The following is a 20,774-nucleotide window of genomic DNA, read 5'->3' as shown; positions in this document are numbered from 1 at the left end:
CCATTTTTCTATCATCCATGTCTAGGAGTTTATTAAATGTCCCTAATGACGTTCATAATTTCCCTTCTGAGTTCCCCATGCATCTGATGTGCTTGGTGACAGATGCTGACATCCAGTAACAGATCGTGGGTGTGGATGTTCCTCAGTGAACTTCTTTTGTATGTGTTTTAATTTAAAAACTTTCCTCTCATGATAATTGTTCCTTGCACCATCAAGTGTCACCCTGGAACCTGTCCATAACACTAAACCCCTGGTTTCGTTAATATTTCCTGCCTTCTGCTTCACTGCTGTCAGATCTTTTTTGTTGCTCTCCACCGACTGCCCAGAGAATCTCAAGACTGCTGTTTAAGTTAAATGTAAGTTGTGTCTTGGATACAGTAAGTGGAGACATTCAGTGAAAGCCAGAACAGGTCATGTTAGTTCGTGAACCAAACATGTAAATTGTTCCATCTTCAGCATCGTCCCTCGATTCAGTCAGCACTGAGAACTGCTTGCGGTACTGGCTGTTACATGACAGGAAGGATAGTGAGAGGATGCAGACAGAATTTAGACCATAAGACCAGAAAACATAGGAGTAGAATTAAGCCATTCAGCCCATCGAAGCTACTCCGCCATTCCATCTTAACTGAACTGAGATCCCACTCAGCTCGACACACCTGCCTTCTCACCATATCTTTGATGCCCTGACTGATCAGGAAATGGTCAACTTCTGCCTTAAGTATACCCATGGACTTGGCCTCCATCACAGTCTGTGGCAGAGCATTCCACAGATTTACACTCCCTGGCTAAAAAAATTCCTCCTTACCTCTGTTCTGAAGGGTCACCCCTCAATTTTGAGGCTGTGCCCTCTAATTCTGGATACCCCCACTGTAGGAAACATCCTCTCCACACCCAAAGGGTGATTGCTGTAACTATGATGAGAGGCTGGGTGCATTCTCACTGGAATAGAGGAGTCTGAGAGGTGACCTGAAAGAGGTTTATAAAATGATGAGGGGCATAGATCATTTGCATAGTCCAAATATTTTCCTCCAATGCAGTGAGTCTAAAACTAGAGGGTGCAGGTTTGACGGGAGGGGAGAAGTTGGAAAGAGGTCTGAGGCACAGAGGACGGTGAACGTCTGGAATGAGCTGCCAGAAAAGGTGATGAAGGCAGAAACAATCCCAACGTTTAAAAGGCATTCGTATAAGTATAATAGGCTGCTGTCGATTCCTCTGCTGGACTGTGTCCTCTCCAGGGGACAAACCTGGGTGGGAAGATTTGAAGAACCACTGTCGCCCACGCAGCGGGATTCCCCCTCTCCACGTCACTGATGTAGTCCGAGGGAAGGGCAAGGGCCGATAAAGCTTGGCACCAGAGTCATCGCAGAAGTTGCCAGAGTGAAGTTGTAAACAACATCAAACTGCCTTAGGGACCCCGGCTCCGGATTTCTTCCTCGGGATTTACTCCCGAGACCTTTCCCATGGGTGGGTACGGCCACAAGGCAGCGGAGGTTTAAAATCAGAGTTTTCCTTCTCCTAAGTGGGCTGCCGTCCGAGGCTGACGAGCCCCACGTGTCGGAAGCGGCTGGTTTTTGAGGCGCCAGTGGTCCGCCTTTGCCCCTTCTCTTGTCAGTAGGAACGGTTCCGCCGGGCCTAGTAGCTGAGCCACACGTGAAGGCCCAGAGTTAGACTTGGTTGTCAGAGGCTGTTAAGAGTTGCACGCCATTTGGAGCACTTTATAGGTAGTGGGAGCTTATCCCCACTACCAACCTCATCTATGACAACCTTAGGAACTATTTGAACAAGTACAAGGACAATAAAAGCACAGAGGGATATGGTTCCAATGGGATCCGTGTAGATAGGTTTAAGAGGTGTATCAGAAGGGCCCCATTCTGTGTTGAACAATTCTGTGCTTCAATGAAATTGATTCCAACTAAGTTTGCAATACAGAACTTTTCAACCTTAAGATACGCTTGCAGTTTATTAACAGCAGAAGTGTTTCTCTGTTACAGATACATTTTAGTTTTAAAGAAAATGTACTTGGCACTACAAAGCTGTTTATCATCCTTATGGGAAACTGCATTATAGCCATAGCCTTGGCTTGGGGTAAGATGGTTCTGTGATATTACCCATTGCAAGTACATTGTCTTCAGAGAGCTGTGTTGGAAGGATTGTTTGAGTCAGTTAGGTTTCCATGCCATTGAGATGAGCTGAATTTGAAATGATGTAATTGAAGTATTTCATCCTCAAGGGACTTGATGGCTTAGAATTGGGTGGATGTTTCCCCAGATTGAACGGCTGGGACTAGGGTGTTAGGATTTGTGCTGTTGTAGGAGAAAGAGTAGGCAGAGCTAATAACTAGTGAGGTTGCTGGCTGGTGGTGTAGTGGGATCCACGCCGGACTATGAGTTGAGTGGTCCCCGGTTCGAATCCAGTCGGACTCCCTTGCACACTTTCCATCCATGCTGGGTTGAGCATCGAGCTAGCAACTCAGCCTCGTAAAAATAGTAAAGAAGTGGCAAGGGTGCCACCCGATGCACCACAAGGCTTGGAGAGGAATAACGGCAGCCTCAGAAAAGAGGGACGTCCTTTTAGAATGGAGATGAGGAGGAATTTTTTTAGCCAAAGTGTGATGAATCTGGAATTCTTTGTCACAGGCAGTTGTGGGGGCCAAGCCTTTATGTATATTTAAGGCAGAGGTTGATAGATTTTTCATTGGTCAGGGCATGAAGAGATATGGGTGGGGGGGGGAAGCTGAGGCTTTATAAGGCTCTGGTGAGGCCTCACCTTGAGTATTGTGAGCAGTTTTGGGCCCCTCATCTTGGAAGGCATTGGAGAGGGTCAAGAGAAGAGGAGGTTCACAAAGATGATTCCAGGAATGAAAGTGTTATCATGTGAGGAAGGTTTGCTGCCTCTGGGTCTGTGTTTGCTGGAATTCAGAAGGATAGGAGGGGATCTCATTGAAACCTTTTGAATTTTGAAAGGCCTGGCTAGAGTAGATGTGGAAAGGATGTTTCCCATGGTGGGGGAGTCTAGGACAAGAGGACACAGCCTCAGGATAGAGGGGTGTCCTTTCAAAACAGATCCGGAGAAATTTCTTTAGCCAGAGGGTGGTGGATTTGTGGAATTTGTTGCCACGTGCAGCTGTTGAGGCCAGGTCGTTGGGTGTATTTAAGGCAGAAATTGATAGGTTCTTGATTGGACATGGCATCAAAGGTTACGGGGAGAAGTCTGGGAACTGGGGTTGAGGAGGAGATTTCAATAAAAAGGATCAGCCATGATTGAATGGTGGAGGAGACTCGATGGGCCAGATGGCCTAATTCTGCTCCTATGTCTTGTGGTCTAAAGCAGGAGATTGGGGCTCAGGGAAAATCAGATCAGCCATAACGAAATGGCAGAGCAGACTTGACAGGCCAAATGGCCTTATTCCTGTATCTTATGGTATTATGATGTTGTAACTGGTAAGTCGTGATGTGGATTGTGCTAATGTGGTAACAGGAAACCACAGACAAAAGTAGAGACGTGAAATGCAGCAACAACACCACCCAGATTTCAGGAACTTCAGAAATTATATTACAGCGTTTGCCCGTCATTGTAATAGAAAACTGGATTCACAATTAGACCTGTGGACAATCATTTTGCTTTGTGGTCTGATATTTAATTGTCTTCACTCACCACATTATGTTCTCAAAAGATCGTTTTACTGATATGTTCCCTCTAAGGAGTGCGCGTCCACACATCTTTTGCTACAAGCACACAAAGAAATTGAAACTGCGTGTAAAAGGTTGTCACCTTCCACCTCGTTGACGTGTTAAGTATATTGCATGACCGTACACAATCGCTTTCCCTTTTCCGGTCTCTGATGCGGACGGTGTCAACAATGTGAAGTTTGCGATGATCTGTCTGCAGATTGTAGAAATGGCTTATTTAAACTGTTTTTATTGAAGGAGTTATTCAGCCTGCACATGTTGTTGTCACTGTGCAAAGAATTGCACGGCACAAGATTTTTGTGCACACTGGTCATTACAAATTAGAGGGAGCATGTTTTTTTCTGGTAATCTCTTGAATTTAGGTTATAAAAGCTATGCCAAGCTCATGCTCAGTTAGGCCATCTTTGACTGGTCTCCTGGGGCAACATTTCACCTTCTTTCTACAGCGCCTGCCATTATGGCTGAGATGAGAAATGACTTCACTAAAAGTTGTGGACCTACAGACTTCTGCACACTATTGAGGACCGTCATCGAGTTGGAGATCAGTAGATCTTTGGATACTGTGGGATTAGCAGGATACGGTGATAAGACCGGGGAGTGGGATTGTGCTAGAAGGTCATCAATGATCCCTTTGAGGGGGTAGAGGAGACTTTAAAGACCAAGTAATCTCCTCCTGCTCCTGTTTTCGCATTGTGTGTGCATGTCAAATAGACAGATGTGCCTGTGATAGCTTGTTGTTACAGAGAGAGAGAGAAACTGGAGATTGCCAGCTCCTTTCAGCTCTGATTAGCAATGTTATTTTGGAAAGACGCTACTGGTGAGCATCAACAAGAACGTGTAGATTTGCAAAATGAAGCATATGGGCCTTTGATTTCAATCGTGATAAGTACTAGGTCAGGCCTTGGCTATTCAGTTAGATTTACTGCAAGGTCTGAGGAGTCCCTCATGGGATTCTTCGACGAGCTATCAGGAGGCCACGCCAAGCCCAGCAGAAAACAGGTTCAGCTGTTCATTCAGAGCTCAAAAGCCTGCAGGATGAATTTGAACTGCCCTCTGTGACTTCATTGTCAGGGTTGGTGGGGCTGGGCAAAGTTGAAAGGAACCATTCTTCAGCCCTTTCCGTGGGAGTCCCCCTCCTGTAACGAGTCTGGTGGATCTGTGAAATTGTCATGTGGTGACTTTTTGTTTTTTGATGTTAAACACCAACCCTTTCCCAGGGGGAAAAAAAAGGTAAATAAAGAAATCATTCATACAAACACTTGCAAGTAGGAAGTTTTACGTAGAGCTGATTCAAATAGCCCGACTCAGCAAACGCATCAAGATATTGTCAACCCAAATTAAGTGGGCATGTTGCAGTTTATTATTAAATTGGAGCTGTTTGGAGTATTTTAAGTTGAGAACAGATGACCCAATAAAATTATTTATTACAAGAAACAGCCTGAAACTCTTGGTAAGAATAGTTTTGTTGCCCAGGTACCAGTGCGGTGTGATGTAGATGGCAGTGTACATCACAAAACAGAGGGGCTTTTATTGACGAGATACCCTGAGGGGTGAAGCAGGGGAGCTGGTGCATTCGAATCAGCCTGGGTTTTAAGAGTTGTCAGAATCCTTTATGTTTGATCATTTATCCATTGATAGGTTGGCTTTCTCTGGCTTAGTGTCTCCAAGTCAGCTCTTAAAAATTATTTAATCTATCTTGAATATTTCATGTTAGCTCTGTGGATTTCCGGTTTTGTTAAACTGTGTGTACACGTCTACTAGAAGAACCAGCTTTACAAAAGAGAGCCATAGGGAATAGAATGACGGTGTGTCAGTGCTTCATTGTCCTGGTAATAATGGTGGCTTTAGCACAGATATTTTTAAGACCAGAGCTATGGAGTGACATCTCCTGGTAACAGTGGAAAGATGCACTCTGCTCGAGAGTCTCTGCTCCATCTCACCGTTGTGGTATTAATGTTTGAAGGTCTTACAGTACTCTGCTTCCTCAGACAAGCGTGCTGCAGTGAGCAGAAAGCGACGGTGACCTCTGAAGTATCCGTTACCTCGCTTGCTCCACTCTCCTGTTCCTCTCTCCTGTGTGCAGATGAGCTGTCATGAAGAAAAAAGAACAAGGCACTTCTCTAGATCAGCGGATGAGAAAGGAAGTGGCCCAGTTCTGGCCTCTTTAAAGAAAGTGAAAGAATTCCCGACTTATTAAAATAGCTTTAATAAGTTAGGATTATTACTTTGTTGCTATTTCTGGTCACTTTCTTATCTTGATATTGGGTGGTGATATTCTGTAATTTAGCTTTGGGTCTGTACAAATATGTGCTTTGAGAGAAAAATGGAATATGATTACTGTTTACCTTAATGTGGTAGTGCGTGGGGAGAAAGTAACAGACACAAAGTGCCGGAGGATCTCAGGAGGCCAGGCAGAGTCTGTCGAAAAGCGTGTACGGTTGATGTTACGGGCCGAGACGCTCATGGATTCTGCCTGGCCTGCTGAGTTCCTGCACTCCGGCATTGTGTGTGTGTGTGTGTGTGTGTGTGTGTGTGTGTGTGTGTGTGTGTGTGTGTGTGTGTGTGTGTGTGTGTGTGTGTGTGTGTGTGTGTGTGTGTGTGTGTGTGTGTGTGTGTGTGTGTGTGTGTGAGAGAGATTTTCTCTTGCTTGTGGGGGAGAAGGCAGGTTTTGTATTGCAGTAAGCCGGGCCAATGTAGGGGCAATACTTGTCCTATTGACTGTGCGTTTAACTTTTAACTACAGTTCAGGCAAGAGAGCTGGAGAGGGAAATGAGCCCTAATAGATCTAAAAACACCCACCGAACCACATAAACATCCTTGTGTTTGAAAGCTGACTAAAGCGCACTTTGTCACCTACGCATGTAAATTCTCACATTGTTCTGCAGTGCAGCTAGATACAATGGCTCAGTAGAGGCTAATTGTGTTTACTTTGCCAATGTTCTTTGCATTATTTTGGGATTCAATCAGTGAATATAACAATGTGCTGCACACTTAATACATTTATGGCTCCTGATTCTTTCTGACTGAATTGACTTTTTAATTGTTTCCAGTTCTGCCTAACACTGGTTTGAAAATTATTCCTTGATTTGGTAGGCTTTTGGAACAGCCCTGAGTGTACTTTTGTCCGTCACTGCATCAACAAGTCACAGGAGAACGTTGAAGGGAAAGTTCAGATTTCTGTGTTCAAGGGACAAGTTTACATCCTTGGTCGGGAATCACCTACTTCTCTGTACAACGAAAAGCTCGTCAGGTAGGTAACATCATAGTTTATGTTTGGTTTGCAATACTGCTTGGGCACCGTGGGAAATTGAGTGCTAAAAGTTCCAATCGCATGGATGAATAAGGTTCTTTAACTGCTTGCCCAGATGAAGGGCCTGGGCCTGAGCCATCTCCATAGATGCTGCCTGACCTGCTGAGTTCCTCCAGCATTTTGTGTGTGTTAACGATTTGGTCCCCTGATTTCAAAATATGAACTATAAATGTCCCTAATACATCATCTGGAGTTATTCAAAGTAAATACCACTGTTGGGTCTGATTTGCATTTCATTGCAACCCATTTGCCATTTATGAATTAGATTAATGACCAAAATCTCCAATTTGACGGTGAAGTCAAAATACAATACCGGGTGATTTAAGAAAGGAACTGTGCAGTTAGGATCAGCTTTGTATCTAATAGTAAGGTCAGTTAAAAATTAATTCACTATAAATTACTTGTTGCCCAGAAATACAGAAAATGGACTCCTGTTTTATGAATTTGTGCCACTCTGAACTGTTCACTATTCAGAGAAAGAGCCACGTCCAGAATTTAAATTTTGAAAGAATTTCACTGATTTGTTTTCCTGGCATAATGAGAGGAACAGAATTCGAAAAGCTAATAACTGGCATTTGCTTCAACATTTATACTGTAAGAAAATGGAAAGGTGGGATATATTTTTGCATCAAATCAAAAGTTGGGCATCTTGTGTTTGAACTTGATACTGTATTCTTGAGTGTGACCAGTTTACCCACACTGACTTGGTCCCTTCAATTACCTCCAATGTGCTTGTGATGCGTGCTTTCTATACTGCATTGAAATATTGTGCTAAGAACTAAACTTAAGAAGAAATGACTGTTCATGGTGCAGTTATGTTTGTTAATGTAAGATTTTTGTTGACATGTTTTAGGAATTCATCGTGTGCTTCTGAGTGAAATTACGCCATTGTAGGTTATATTAATTTATCCAAGTATAAATCAAAGTTCAAGGTAAATTTATTACCAAAGTACATATACGTCACCATATGCAACCCTGAGATTCATTCTCTAGCAGGCACACTCAATAAATCCAGTCACCATAATAGAATCAATGAAAAACCACACCAACAGGGCAGACAGCAAGAAGGCAACATACCGTGCAAAAACAGAAAGAAAGAAAAAATGAAAAAATTAATAAATAAACAAATAAACAAACAAACAAACAAACAAACAAACAAGCAAGCATTAAGCAGCAAGAACATGAGAGGAAGAGACCTTGAAAGTGAGTTCATAGGTTGTGGGAACAGTTCAGTGACGGGGTAAGAGAAGTTTTGGTTCAAGAATCTGATGGTTGAGATGTAATAACTGTTCCTGAACCTGAGTGGTGTGATTCCGAAGGCTCCTGTACCTTTATCCTGATGGCAGTGGTGAGAAGGGGGTACGACCTGGGTGGTGGGGGTCCCTGCTGATGGATGATGCTTTCCTGCGACAACGCTCCATGTAGATATGGAGAACACTGGGGAGGGCTTTACCCGTGATGGATTGGGCTGTATCCGGTACTGACTGTCGGATTGTCCATTCAATGGCATTGGACTTCCACACCAGGCCGTGATGCTCTATTGATAGAGGTATGAAGGGGAAAGGAATTGTATGTTGTTTTCCTGCCATTGAGTTTAATGTCTTTTAAATATCATATACAAAGAGATGATGCATTATAGTTTACAGAGCGAGATTAGCTATTGACTATCTCACTGCCTAAAAAAAAACTAACTCCTATTTACTTGCTTCTGATGCATTTTATGTGTTATAATCTTTATTGATTTCAATCCACCAATTACAGATAGAAAAAAAAATTCAACAATAACACATACAGATCAATAGCCCATGGTACCATTCTGGAGATCAATACGAGTCTATGTAAAGTTTCTTGCAGTCCACTCTAAAGGCAATAAAATGTGTCCTTTATGCTCGTGTTTCTTTTAAATAAGTAAACACTATTACTCAAGCAGCGTTAATGTTGTATTGTGCTACACACACAGTTTATTTATTTTCATTGTCAACCCGACTTTTTAAAGATTGTAAAGGCATCGAAATGTTTTTCATTCCTGAGAAAGGAAGGTGTCGGGTAGGATAAATACCACAGCTGATTTTCTCTTTTATAGCCAAAATGTGTACAGAGTAACCCTTAATAATCCCCTTCTTTGTGGCTTACAGTCACAGAAGGAGCTAAATGAATAAAGTAAAAGTAATCAGGACCACTTATTCACTGTCAGTTCCAAAGCGATTTCTCTTTCAGTTTCTACATCAGTGCCTTTAAAGTGTTTGAATGATGATGGAATCATACTAATAAAAGAATAGCAGTAAGCAGTACAGGAGGCTGGAAGTGACTGGTCACAGTAGGTATAAAGTAATGTAATTATATGGCATATAGCCCACTCGATTGCACAAAAATAAAAGCATGGATTTCTGGAAAGACATCCAGCGCCATTGTAAATTCTTCTAAATTGCTTGTTTTTTTTATTCTTGCAAATAATTCATCAGTTGCAGTTTGGATGGTAACTGCTGTGATGTTTTGAAACCTATATGGAGGAAAGTGAGGGGAAATGGACATTTAAAAATAGTTAAAACTGAAGTGGGCTTTGAAGAATTATTTAAGGGTTTTTTTATATATCACAGATAATCTGCCTTTGGGCATCCTAGTTATGGCACCTGCAGCTGAGAGGCAGGCAGGTGATTTTCTCCCCTGGCCGCTATTCAGAATGGCTGCTAAGTACCATACGTGTGAAGTGATTTCTGCAAGGGTCTTCATAGAAGAGTAACGTAGAGGAATGGGATTCAGTTTGTAATCACACCGTAAAGCAAAGAAGAAATGAATGCTTGCGTTTGCACTGGGCCTTTCATAACCTTGGGCCAATTCCAGTACTCTACGATACTTCTGAATATAGTAGATGTATTTATATATACACTCTAGTACACTGATGTGACAGACCCCCACAGCGGCTCGGTCCCAGACACTTGAAAATACAAGGAGATATATTGTAAAATTACACTGCAGACCGAAGTCCAGCAATTTTCTAGATTAAGGTAATATTTTTAAATGCACCTGCTGTCTAGAAGGATGTGACTAGCAATATTACTGTTGGAACATTCTAGCTCAGTAAGTTAGCGTATTCCAAAGCGTTCTGTTTGAGGTGGGTTTTCATGCCCAGTTTGGCTGTTAACAGGAGGGTGGGTAAAATGTGGATAGTCCTTGCAAGCCAACTCATATGGAGAGGAATAAATAGACAACATTTCGGGCCGAGACCGTTCATCAGGACCCGAAATGTTGACTGTTTCTGCCTCCCCGTGGATGCTGTCTGACTGCTGAGATCCTCCAACACTTTGTGTGGCTTTCCAGCATCATCAGGAGCTCTTGCATTGTGTATCTGCTTTACTGAGAACTGCAGTAAGGTATGATGATAGACACGAGAGGTACAGCAGATGCTGGAAATCTAGAGAAATACACACAATGTGCTGGAGGAGCTCAGCAGGTCAGGCAGCATCTATGGAGGGGAATAAACAGTCTATGTTTCATTTTTAAATGTATGCTTCATGATCTGCAATTTGTTTTGGAGGCCTCATATTCTCCCTCTGATTGAGAGCCGCGGAGAGCTGGAGTAACTTCTGGGGCATTTGGAGATCCTCCTCTTCCCACCCACCCAACCACAGTACAGCTAGGGCATTCTTACATGACCTGCATTAACAACTGTGCTTACTCCAGCATGGCACTGGTGTCTTTCACAGTGAAGACTAATGCAAAATACTTACTCAATTCATCTGCCATTTCCTTCTCCCCCATTACTACCTCTCCAGTGTAATTTTCCAGCAATCTAGTATCCACTCTCACCTCTCTTTTACTCTCTATATATCTGGGAAAACTTCTGGTATCTGCTTTGATATCATTGGCTCACTTGCCTTATCTTCACCTTATGGCTTTTTTAGTTGCCTTCTGTCAGTTTTTAAGTTTCCCAATCCTTTAACTTCCCACTAATGTTTGCTCTGTTATATGCCCTACCTTTTGCTTTTACATTGGCTTTGATTCTCTTGTCAGCCACGGTTGTGCCTTCCTGCCTTTAGAATACTTTTTGTTTCTTTGAGATCTTTCTGTTCTGCACCTTCCGAATTGCTCCCAGAAACTCCAGCCATTACTGCTCTGTCATCCCTGCTAGTGTCCCTTTCTAATCAACCTTGGCCAGCTCCTCTCTCATGCCTCTGTAATTTCCTTTACTCCACTGATGCATTTGATTTTAACTTCTCCCTCTTAAACTGCAGGGTGAATTCTATCATATTATGATCATTATCTCCTAAGGGTTCCTTTACCTTAAGCTCCCCAATCAAATCCAGTTCATTACACAACACCCAGTCCAGAATAGCTGATCTAGTGGGCTCAACCACAAGCAGTTCTAAAAAGCCTTCCTGTTGGCATTCTACAAATTCTGTCCCTCGAGGTCCAAGATCCAAAATCAGCACCAACCTGATTTTCAAAATCCACCTGCAAATTGCCCTTTTGGCGTGCATTACCTATCTCCCATTGTAATTTGTAGCCCACATCCTGGCTACTGTTCAGAGCTCCATATATAACTCTCATCACGGTCTGTTTTCCCTTGAAGATCCTTAATTGTACCCACACAGATTCACATCTTCCAATCCTATGCCACCTCCTTCTAAGCATTTTATATCATTTTTACTAACGGAGCCTGCTACCTGCCTATCCTTTGGATATAATGTGTTTCCTTGGATGTTAAGCTCCCAATGATAATCTTCTTCCAGCTACAACTCAGTGATGCCCACAACGTCATACTTGCCAATCTCGAAAAGATCATCTGTCTTATTCTGTATATTGCATGCATTCAGATATAACACCTTCAGTCCCGTATTCATCACCCTTTTCAATTTTGTCCCCCTGTTATGCTGCAACTCGTCCCACTGACTGCAATTTTGCCCTACCATCTGCCTGCCCCTCCTGATGTTCTCACTACACACTGTCTCTGACTGTATACCAACTGCCCCATCCTCAGCCTGAACACCCAGTTGCCCATTCCCCTGCCAAACCCTCCCATACAATTCTAGCAAACCTGCCCCCAAGGATATTGGTGCCCCTCAGAATCAGGGGTAACCCACCCCTTTTGTACAGGTCATACCTTCCCCTGAAGAGATCCCAGTGGTTCAGAAATCTGAAACCCTGCCCCCTGCACCAGTTCATCAACAACACATTCATCTGCCAGACCCTTCCATTCTCACCCTGGCGAGAGGCAGCAATTCAGAAATTACTACCCTAAAGATCCTGCTTTTCAGCTTTCTACCTAGCTTCTCTCTTCAGGACCTCCTCCCTTCCCCTACCAACGTCATTGGTGCCAATGTGTACCAGAACTTCTGGCTGCTCCCCCTCCCCCTTTAGAATGATCCGAGGTATCCTTGACCCTGGCACCAGGGAGGGTAGATACCATCCGAGTGTCTCTATCGTGTCCACAGAATCTCGTGTCTGCTCCCCTGTCACTGCTACTGGCCCCACTTACCTTCACCCCAACACAGTATCCAAAGCAGTATTGAGCAGAACAGCCCCTAGGGTATTGTGTGCTGGCTGCCCGTTTCATTTCCCTCTCCCAACAGTCACCCAGTTACCTATCTCCCACAGCCTAGGAGTGACTATCTCCCTGTAGCTCCTATCCATCACCTCCTCAGTCTGCTGTGTGAGCTGAAGGTCATTGAGATGCAGTTCCAGTTCCTTGACGCTTTCCCTGGTGCCCGTGGTTATCCGGGAGGCTTGAGGACTCTCAGAATATACTTGCAGCCAACGTTACACCGAGACAGTTCCATTGCCATTGCCCAAGTTGGACCAGAAGCCACCTGTGATTTCCAGGCAGGTGTCCCTGGGAGTACTGGGGCGACATCTCGTTAAACATCCAAGTGACTCCTGTTAACTGTGCCTAAAACCCGTCCAGAACCATGTGATCTGTTTTAATTTTTATTGAACTGCTCCTCCGGCAGATACAATGCTCTTGGCAGATTCTCCGTGCCTTTACTTGTCCATGTTGCCTTGAAAATTCTCTGCATCCTTGACATTGTCGGCTTATAACTGACAACAAAAGCTGCTTTTGATAAATTTTTTCTAATTGTTAAGTTCCCACTCTATGGAAGCGTTAAGTGCCGCCTACGTACTTTAGATCAACAAAATAAATACATAATAACTTGGCTTTTAATTTAAAAAAATAAATTTCTGGTGGTTTAACTGAGAGATTTCATTTTATTAGTCCTGAGTGTCAAAGAAGAAAAGCAAATCAATTTGTTGAACAAAAGCTATCCATTGGAAAGTCAATATGTTGTGGCTTTTTTTCTCTTGCCTTCAAACAGACTGCAATAAAAGTCTAAGGAGTAAAATTAAAGTGTTGCATGTTTCATGAACACATTGTTGTCAACGTGCATTATACTTGAAGCATTTATTGACCATTTAAGCCTACATTTAGCGAGGGTGGAACAGATTGGTGTATTAGTGTAAGCAAAACCTTGGATTCAAACACTAGCCAACAGCAGCTACCGCAGAGATACAGGTGCCTTTGGGAATTATCTCACCAGCGGCCTCTGCTCATTGTACTCATAGTAAGAGAAATTGGAAAACTGTTCTAATTTAAATAAATATTAATACTTCTCAGACGAGGTATTGTGTTTCCAGATACATTGCAAATGCTTCTTTCTGTTTTGTGAGGTTTGCTGAGTGAATAGATCGAGGCGAGTGAGGCTCCCTCGCCCCTCCTCCTCCCGTTCTAACCAATTTTTGCAAGCCAACCATTGGCAGAGTCCTGACCAGCTGCATCACTGTCTGGTCCAGGAATTGCGAGGAATCTCACTGCAAGACCCTACAAAGGATTGCGAGGACAGCCGAGGGGATCATCAGGGTCCCTCTTCCCCATCTGAGATATTCAGCAGGAGCTCTGCCTATGCGGGGCTCTTATTTATTTAGCGACCCACCAATTCAACCCTAGCCTAATCACAGGACAATTTCACCATGACCAATTGTCGCTGCATCTTTGGACAGTGGCAGGAAACCCACAGGTACCCAGGAGGAATGTACAAACCTTGTTACAGACGCCACCAGAATTTCACTGAACTCCGACGGCTCAAGCTGTGACTAACTGTGGCGTTAGGGCAAGGACGGTCAAGCTGTGAGACTACTGAACTCACTGCTACCACCCAAGTCTCCCCACATATAAAAATCTAGTAGCCTATTCTGTCCAGTTTCTTTGACTTGCACCTTATTATTTGTAAGCTTATTTTGGGTAATATTACCATCGTGTTGTGTGTGAGTTACATGTACTGTGTTGTGCACCTTGATCAGGAGGAATGGTGTTTCGTTTAGCCGTATCAGCTGAACGACAATAAACCTAACTAACATATTGCATCGGTTTTAAATAATGTACAATATCCTTTTACTGAGAGGACCAAGATTGGGCAAGGTACTGAGTACTTTTGGCATTTGTTTTGACAGTGAGTTGATTTTTTTTCTCTCAGAGGAAAAAGTGCAAGTTCAGGTTTCATTGCCTGGTTAACGGAAAACATTGTCACAATCTGTGGCCATTTCCTCACTCACAGACAAGAGCATCTCAAACCATTTCTTGTACCGTCATCACTCACCTTATCATACCCCTCCAACCAACTTCCCTTTGCCGGAAAGCCCCTGGGAGGGGAGCACTGCCCATAGCTCACAAAACTCAAACTGCTGGCAAACTCCGTGGGTCAAGGGTTGGTCATTGATTCAGGTAAGCAGCCTGCATCAGCACAGTTACTCCAGCAGTTTGTCCTTTGCTCCAGGTTTCCAGTGTCTGGAGTCCCTCCAGTCCCTTGTTGCTTTGTAACTTTCTACGGCTGAGGTGTGGTCACAGTATTTCAGCAGCCTTAATCAGCTGCAGGATTCTGTAACATTTACCGTGGATCTCCTTGCAACCCCTGAGTAAATCTGTCATTATCTCATATTCAAAAGGTATCTAGCGACACAATTTTGATTAACTCATCATCATTATCATTGTGGTCATGGTCTTATGACTGTGATTGTTCTTGGCAATTTTTTTTTTTACAGAAGAGGTTTGCTATTGCCGCCTTCTGGGCAGTGTTTTTACAAGATGGGTGACCCCAGAGGGTGACATAACGTGAACTTGTGATACGTGCCAGCTGCTCATACGATCATCCACCACCTGCTCCCATGACTTCACGTGTCCTTGATTGTGGAGGGGTTGCTAAGCAGGTGCTACACCTTGCCCAGGGGTGACCTGCAGGCTAGCGGAGGGAAGAAGCGCCTTACAACTCCTTTGCTAGAGACATACGTCCACCCCACCACCCAAGGCATACAACTAACCCAGCTCAGACAATGTGTCTCACTCACCCTCTGCATGCTGCCTTGGCTGAACAGAGGAGCACTTTCAGTAACAGACTAAGACAACTCTGCTGCTCCAAAGAGTGATAAATGAGGTCATTCTTACCCTCGGCCATTAGTCAACCAATAGCCAGGGAAGTGATGACCCCCCCCTCCTGTTAGACTGTTTGAGGTAACTCATTTTTTATTCTGTTTAATTCTCTTCTAATATTTATATCTTTTCAGAATCAGAATGAGGTTTATTATCATCAGCATGTGATGTGAAATTCGTTAACTTAGCAGCAGCAGTTCAATGCAATACATCTCCTACCTGATGGTAACAGTGAGAAAAGGGCATGCCCTGGGTGCTGGGGGTCCTTAACAATGGACGCTGCCTTTCTGAGACATCGCTCCCTAAAGATGTCCTGGGTACTTAATAAGCTAGTACCCAAGATGGAGCTGACTAGATTTACAACCATCTGTAGCTTTCGGTCCTGTGCAGTAGCCCCTCCATACCAGACAGTGATGCAGCCTGTCAGAATGCTCTCCACGGTACAACTATAGAAGTTTTTGAGTGTATCTGTTGACATGCCAAATCGTTTCAAACTCCTAATAAAGTGGTCGAATGGCCTACTTCTGCTCCTATATCTTATAGTCTAAAGTACAGCCGCTGTCCTGCCTTCTTTATAACTACATTGATACGTTGCACTGTGCCATTCTAATGATACTGTGATTTCCTTTCGGTTCAACAAAGTATCTATCTATCTATCTAATCATCAGTAGATCTGACTGCTGTTTGTTTGTTGTCTCTGAGTGGTCATAATCTTGCTTTCTTAATTCAGCCCACAGTGAGTTTAGAATCATTTTTTATAATTATTTTTGTAATAACAATAGCCTAAAAGATTGTCTATTGGATGGAAACCCATCCAACCTCTACCATCTGTTTACATCAGCTCATCCCAAACATTCCTGCCAGTTTCACGCAGATCCCATTCACCTGCCACCCTGATTCTGAATTTTGCAGGGCATTTCATTGAAATGTTCCCATCTTCTGTGTTCAGCTGCTGTTAGGTACCCCATTTCTCCCTCTTTCTCTTACCTCCTCTGATTCAACATCGCACTCGTCCCTCTCCTTTATGCACCCAGTGTCTCATTACAGTTTTCCTTTTTGATTTGTACGCATATCGATGAATTTATCCTCATTTGTTTAACATCCTCCATACTGCCGTTCAGTGAAAGCAAACTTAATATGCACATCAGTTCCATTTGCCCCAACCCTTCCACCACTCTGACCGTCCCTTCCCCCACCTGACCACCCTCCCCCCTTTGTCTAGCCAAAACCTATTGAGCTCTGTCTAGTCCTAAAATCTCTGCTTCTTCAGAGCTGGGAACTCCAGATTCCAACCAACTTATGTGTGACAAAAAGAATGTGTGAACTTTCAAGTCTATTTAGTTTAGTTGAATAATGATCATGTCTGGAATTTGGTTTCCTCTTTGAATCCTTTTAGTATTGTCCTCTCCTCCCACGCTGCTATTTCTTTCCCTCTAGAGACTTACTCACTCCCAATTAAGTGTACATCCAGCACCATCCTGGCAGGTCACTGGAGATCCTAACTACACATTGTTATCAAAAGCCATTTGTCAGGTCATGGAGAGCATCCATTGTCACCTCTCCAACCATTAAGTAGATGTCCATTTCTTGACCATATTCCCCTCCTGGTTGATCAAAGCGTTGTACGATTGCAAGTGTTTGTCCTTGGTGTATTATCTCAATAGTGCGTCCGAGTGCAGAGCTCAACGTATAGTAGATCAGCTCTCTCAGCTGTTCTGTGTTTGACATACGGTCTGCAGCTCTTCCAATAAGTACTGCAACTGGATCAAACTTCTAATAGACCTCAGTAGTACTGTGATGTATTATTTGAAAGTCTGATGAGGAACGAAACGAAAATATTAACTCTAATTGTCGCATGTATATTGAAACACGTAGTGAAGAGTGCCAGGCTGAGGATTGTGTTAGGGGCAGCCCACAAGTGTCCACATTGCTTCCAGTGCAACGTGGCATGCCTACACCTCACTCACCCGCAACCTAACTGCACATCTACCGGAGCACCAGGAGGAAACCCACGCGGTCCTGGGGAGAACGTACAAATCCTTTGCAATGATTTTGCAGTTCTGAGCAGAGTGGACAATGGTTGACTGTGTTTTGTTTTTCTCTCTCCAGCATGAACGTGCAGGGGGATTATGACCCGATTGATGCGGGCGGATTTATTCGGATCTGTTCCTTAAGGTGAGTCAGTCCTTCACCCTGCGAGTTCAAAGGTTTTTATGCTACTTGCATGGGGAAGTGATTTATAAATTCCAGTCACAATCTGAAATGGTGAACAGTTGAATGAGTTGTAGTGAAGATGGCCGATCTTCTGTTTGTGAATTGGAACCATTGACTAATCCTAAGGACAGGCTGTAGTCACGTTGTAACTGGGCACGTGGAGACAGCGAGTGTATCCCGACTGCATCTCCCTCTAATTTATTTATCTCCTGGATCAAGTAGAACAATACCCACTCTATCAGGCATGAGCTGGAAACCACTGTACTTATACATCTCACACACAGTCACATGTTCCCTCATTCTCACATCTTAACTAATTTGTTACGATTAATTAACAACGCTTTAAATGTACTCACTCCAGCTAAAAATCTGTGAGTTCAAAACCCACCTTACATTAGGATTGTCATGGAACACTACAGCACAGAAACTGGCCCTTCGGCCCACCTGTGCCATGCCAAACTACTACTCTGCCTAGCACCATCGACCTGCACCCGGGCCACAGCCCTCCCCACCCCTCTCATCCATGGACCTATCCAAATTTCTCTGAAATGTTGAAATCGAACCCACATCCATCATTTCCACTGGCAGCGCATTCCACACTGTCACCTCCCTCTGAGTGAAGAAGTTCCCCCTCATAGTACCCTTAAACTTTTCACCTTTCACCCTTAACTCATGACATCTAGTCCTTTTCTTACCCAACTTCAGTGGAAAAAAAACCTGCTTGTACTTGCTCTGTCTATCACAATTTTGCATACCTCTATTAAATCTCCCCTCATTCTCCAACACTCCAGGGAATAAGGTCCTAACCTACTGTGAAATTTTTGTCCCCAAAAGTGGCCTGAACCTTGCTGGTGATTTGCTCGGGACTGCCAGCAGTCACCAGCATGGCCCTGCAAAGTCTCACAGGTCTTACCCTTATGCAGGAACCCTCACACAACTGATTGCTAAGATCTTCCCCTGCTGGTGTCCACCAGGAGCCCAGCACCGAGGCCATAGACGTCCGTAGTTTCCAGCACTTAATCGATGCACCGTTTTCCTCTCCTGGTTCATCAAAGCATTGTGCGATTGCTGGTACGGTTCAGATGACCCATTCATTAAAGATAGAAAAGAACTGCAAGGGAGAAGAAGATATATTGAGTAACTTTATTATTTAACGCAGCCTTGGGAATAGGTTTTGGCCCCATATCTAAGAAAGGATAAGCTGGCGTTGGACAGAAGGTTACAGAAGTTATCCTGGGAATGAAAGGGTTAATATATGAGGTATTTTCTGACTCTGGTCCTGTACCCACTGGAGTTTAGAAGAATATGAGGGTGGAGGTGGAATCTCATTAAAGCCTACCAAATATTGAAAGACCTAGATTGAGTAGGTGTGGAGAGGATGTTTCCAATAGTGGGGGGAGCCTAGGACCAGAGGGCACAGCCTCAGAGTACAAGGAGGTCCCTTTGGAACGGAGATGAGGAAGAATTTCTTCAGCCAGAGGATAGTGAATCACTGGAATTCATTACAACAAAGGCCAGTGGAGGCCAAGTCAGTGGATATATTTACAGTGAGGTTAACAAGTTCTTGAGTAATATTGTCATTTAAATAAGGAGAAGGGAGGAGAATGGAGTTGAGAGGGATGATTGATGGGCAGAATGGCCTAATTTGCTCCAATGGTTTTAATTGAGCTAAATAAAATGTATTAATTTGCTTTAAATGGGTTCTTGTTTATATTTCTTTTTAAATAGCTTTAAATTTTAATAATATCTTCCATTTTTACCAGAACTCGGATGTTTCTGACATTGTGTGTGTGGTTTTCTCTTGCAAAATTTGACAGTTGTTTCAGTCTGTCTTAACTTGTTCTGAAACTATTTCAAATAGCAAATTACAAATGGGCATCCCAGAGCCTCTCTGAGCAGGTGGGGGTAAGGGCAGTTCACACCACAAAGAAGCACTGAGGTTGACATATCTGATGGAGAAGGAAAGTGGCTCGCTGTTCAGCAGAGGATCTGAACAAACCCTTTGCAGAATCAGAATAGCTGTACGACCTTCGTTGTACACAGCACATCCATGTTTTAGAAAGAACAGAGAAGCAATCGGTCAGGCATCTGCACAGAATTAATGAGTTCTGAAGATACAATAAGAAAAACAAGAAAATACTCGAAACACTCAGCAGGTGAAGCAGAATCTGAGGAAAGAGAAGCAGAGCTAATCTCTCAGGTTAAAGACATTCTGTCAGCCATTTTTTCCTCTCTCCTTCTCCCTCCATGGATGCTGACTGTCTTACTAAGTGTTTCCAGCATTTTGACTGGTTTGATTTTGGATTTCCAGCATTTGTACTATTTTTATTTTCACTTGAAAGGACAAAAATGGATTTTATTCAAGTTTATGTTGAACAATTTTTCTATATTTATTTTCCTTTCCATTTTTATTGCAAATAGCTAAATATCCTAATCTGTTTTTAAACAGGTTGAAAGAATACCATCGTCTCCAAAGTTCAAATAAGTGAAAATCCTGTGCGAATTCCGGCAATTACTTTGTAAAATGTATTTTAATATACGTATCGCAGAACACTTTGTTGAAAGTGCAAGCTCCATTTATGTTGCTGGTTTCACTTTGAATAAAATGAATTATCTTGAACAAACCCCTCAAATGATGCTTGTCTGCTGTTCCTTTCAAAAGAGGGAGGGGGTCGATGCATTTGCTGTTGCTTGTGCGAAGGGGGGGTCTTTTGGGGCTTCAATGTTTCTATCATTCATTTTATGGGTTTTTTGTTTTGTGGATGTCGGTGAAGAAGACGAATTTCAGGTTGTATACTGTATACATATTTTGATATTGGATGTACCTTTGAATCTTTGGAGGAAACTGAGTATTAACATTCAAGACATAAGATTTTTGTTTTTCCTTTAATATGTAGATTATTTTGAATGAATTTTTGAAGATTAAAGGTTAGCTGTATTAGTCACATGTGCATCAAAACATACAGTGAAATGAGTTGTTTGCGTCATCGACCAACACAGTGGATGATGTGTTGGGGCAGCCCACAAGTGTCATAAGCTTCTAGTGCCCACATAGCTCGCCCAGGACTTACTGACCAGCATGTCTTCGGAATGTGTGTGGGAAGTAACTGGAGAACCCGAAGAAAACTCCTGGGCCACAGGTAGG

At 43.2% G+C, this 20,774-nt stretch overlaps 1 protein-coding gene across 1 annotated transcript in view; it reads left to right on the top strand.

Annotated features, from left to right (window-relative positions):
- Positions 1-20,262, top strand: part of ass1 (argininosuccinate synthase 1) — a 180,550-nt gene extending 160,288 nt beyond the window's left edge. Inside the window, exons 13-15 of the mRNA XM_073052786.1 lie at positions 6,783-6,939; positions 17,525-17,590; positions 20,079-20,262. Of these exons, the coding sequence (XP_072908887.1) occupies positions 6,783-6,939; positions 17,525-17,590; positions 20,079-20,118 (263 nt within the window). The 3' untranslated portion in view covers positions 20,119-20,262. The remainder of the gene's footprint in view (positions 1-6,782; positions 6,940-17,524; positions 17,591-20,078) is intronic.
- Positions 20,263-20,774: the final 512 nt, after the last annotated feature.

The sequence above is a fragment of the Hemitrygon akajei genome, chromosome 7, assembly GCF_048418815.1.
Source record: "Hemitrygon akajei chromosome 7, sHemAka1.3, whole genome shotgun sequence".
Classification (NCBI taxonomy): Eukaryota; Metazoa; Chordata; class Chondrichthyes; order Myliobatiformes; family Dasyatidae; genus Hemitrygon; species Hemitrygon akajei.
This window is presented reverse-complemented; position numbering and strand designations above follow the sequence as displayed.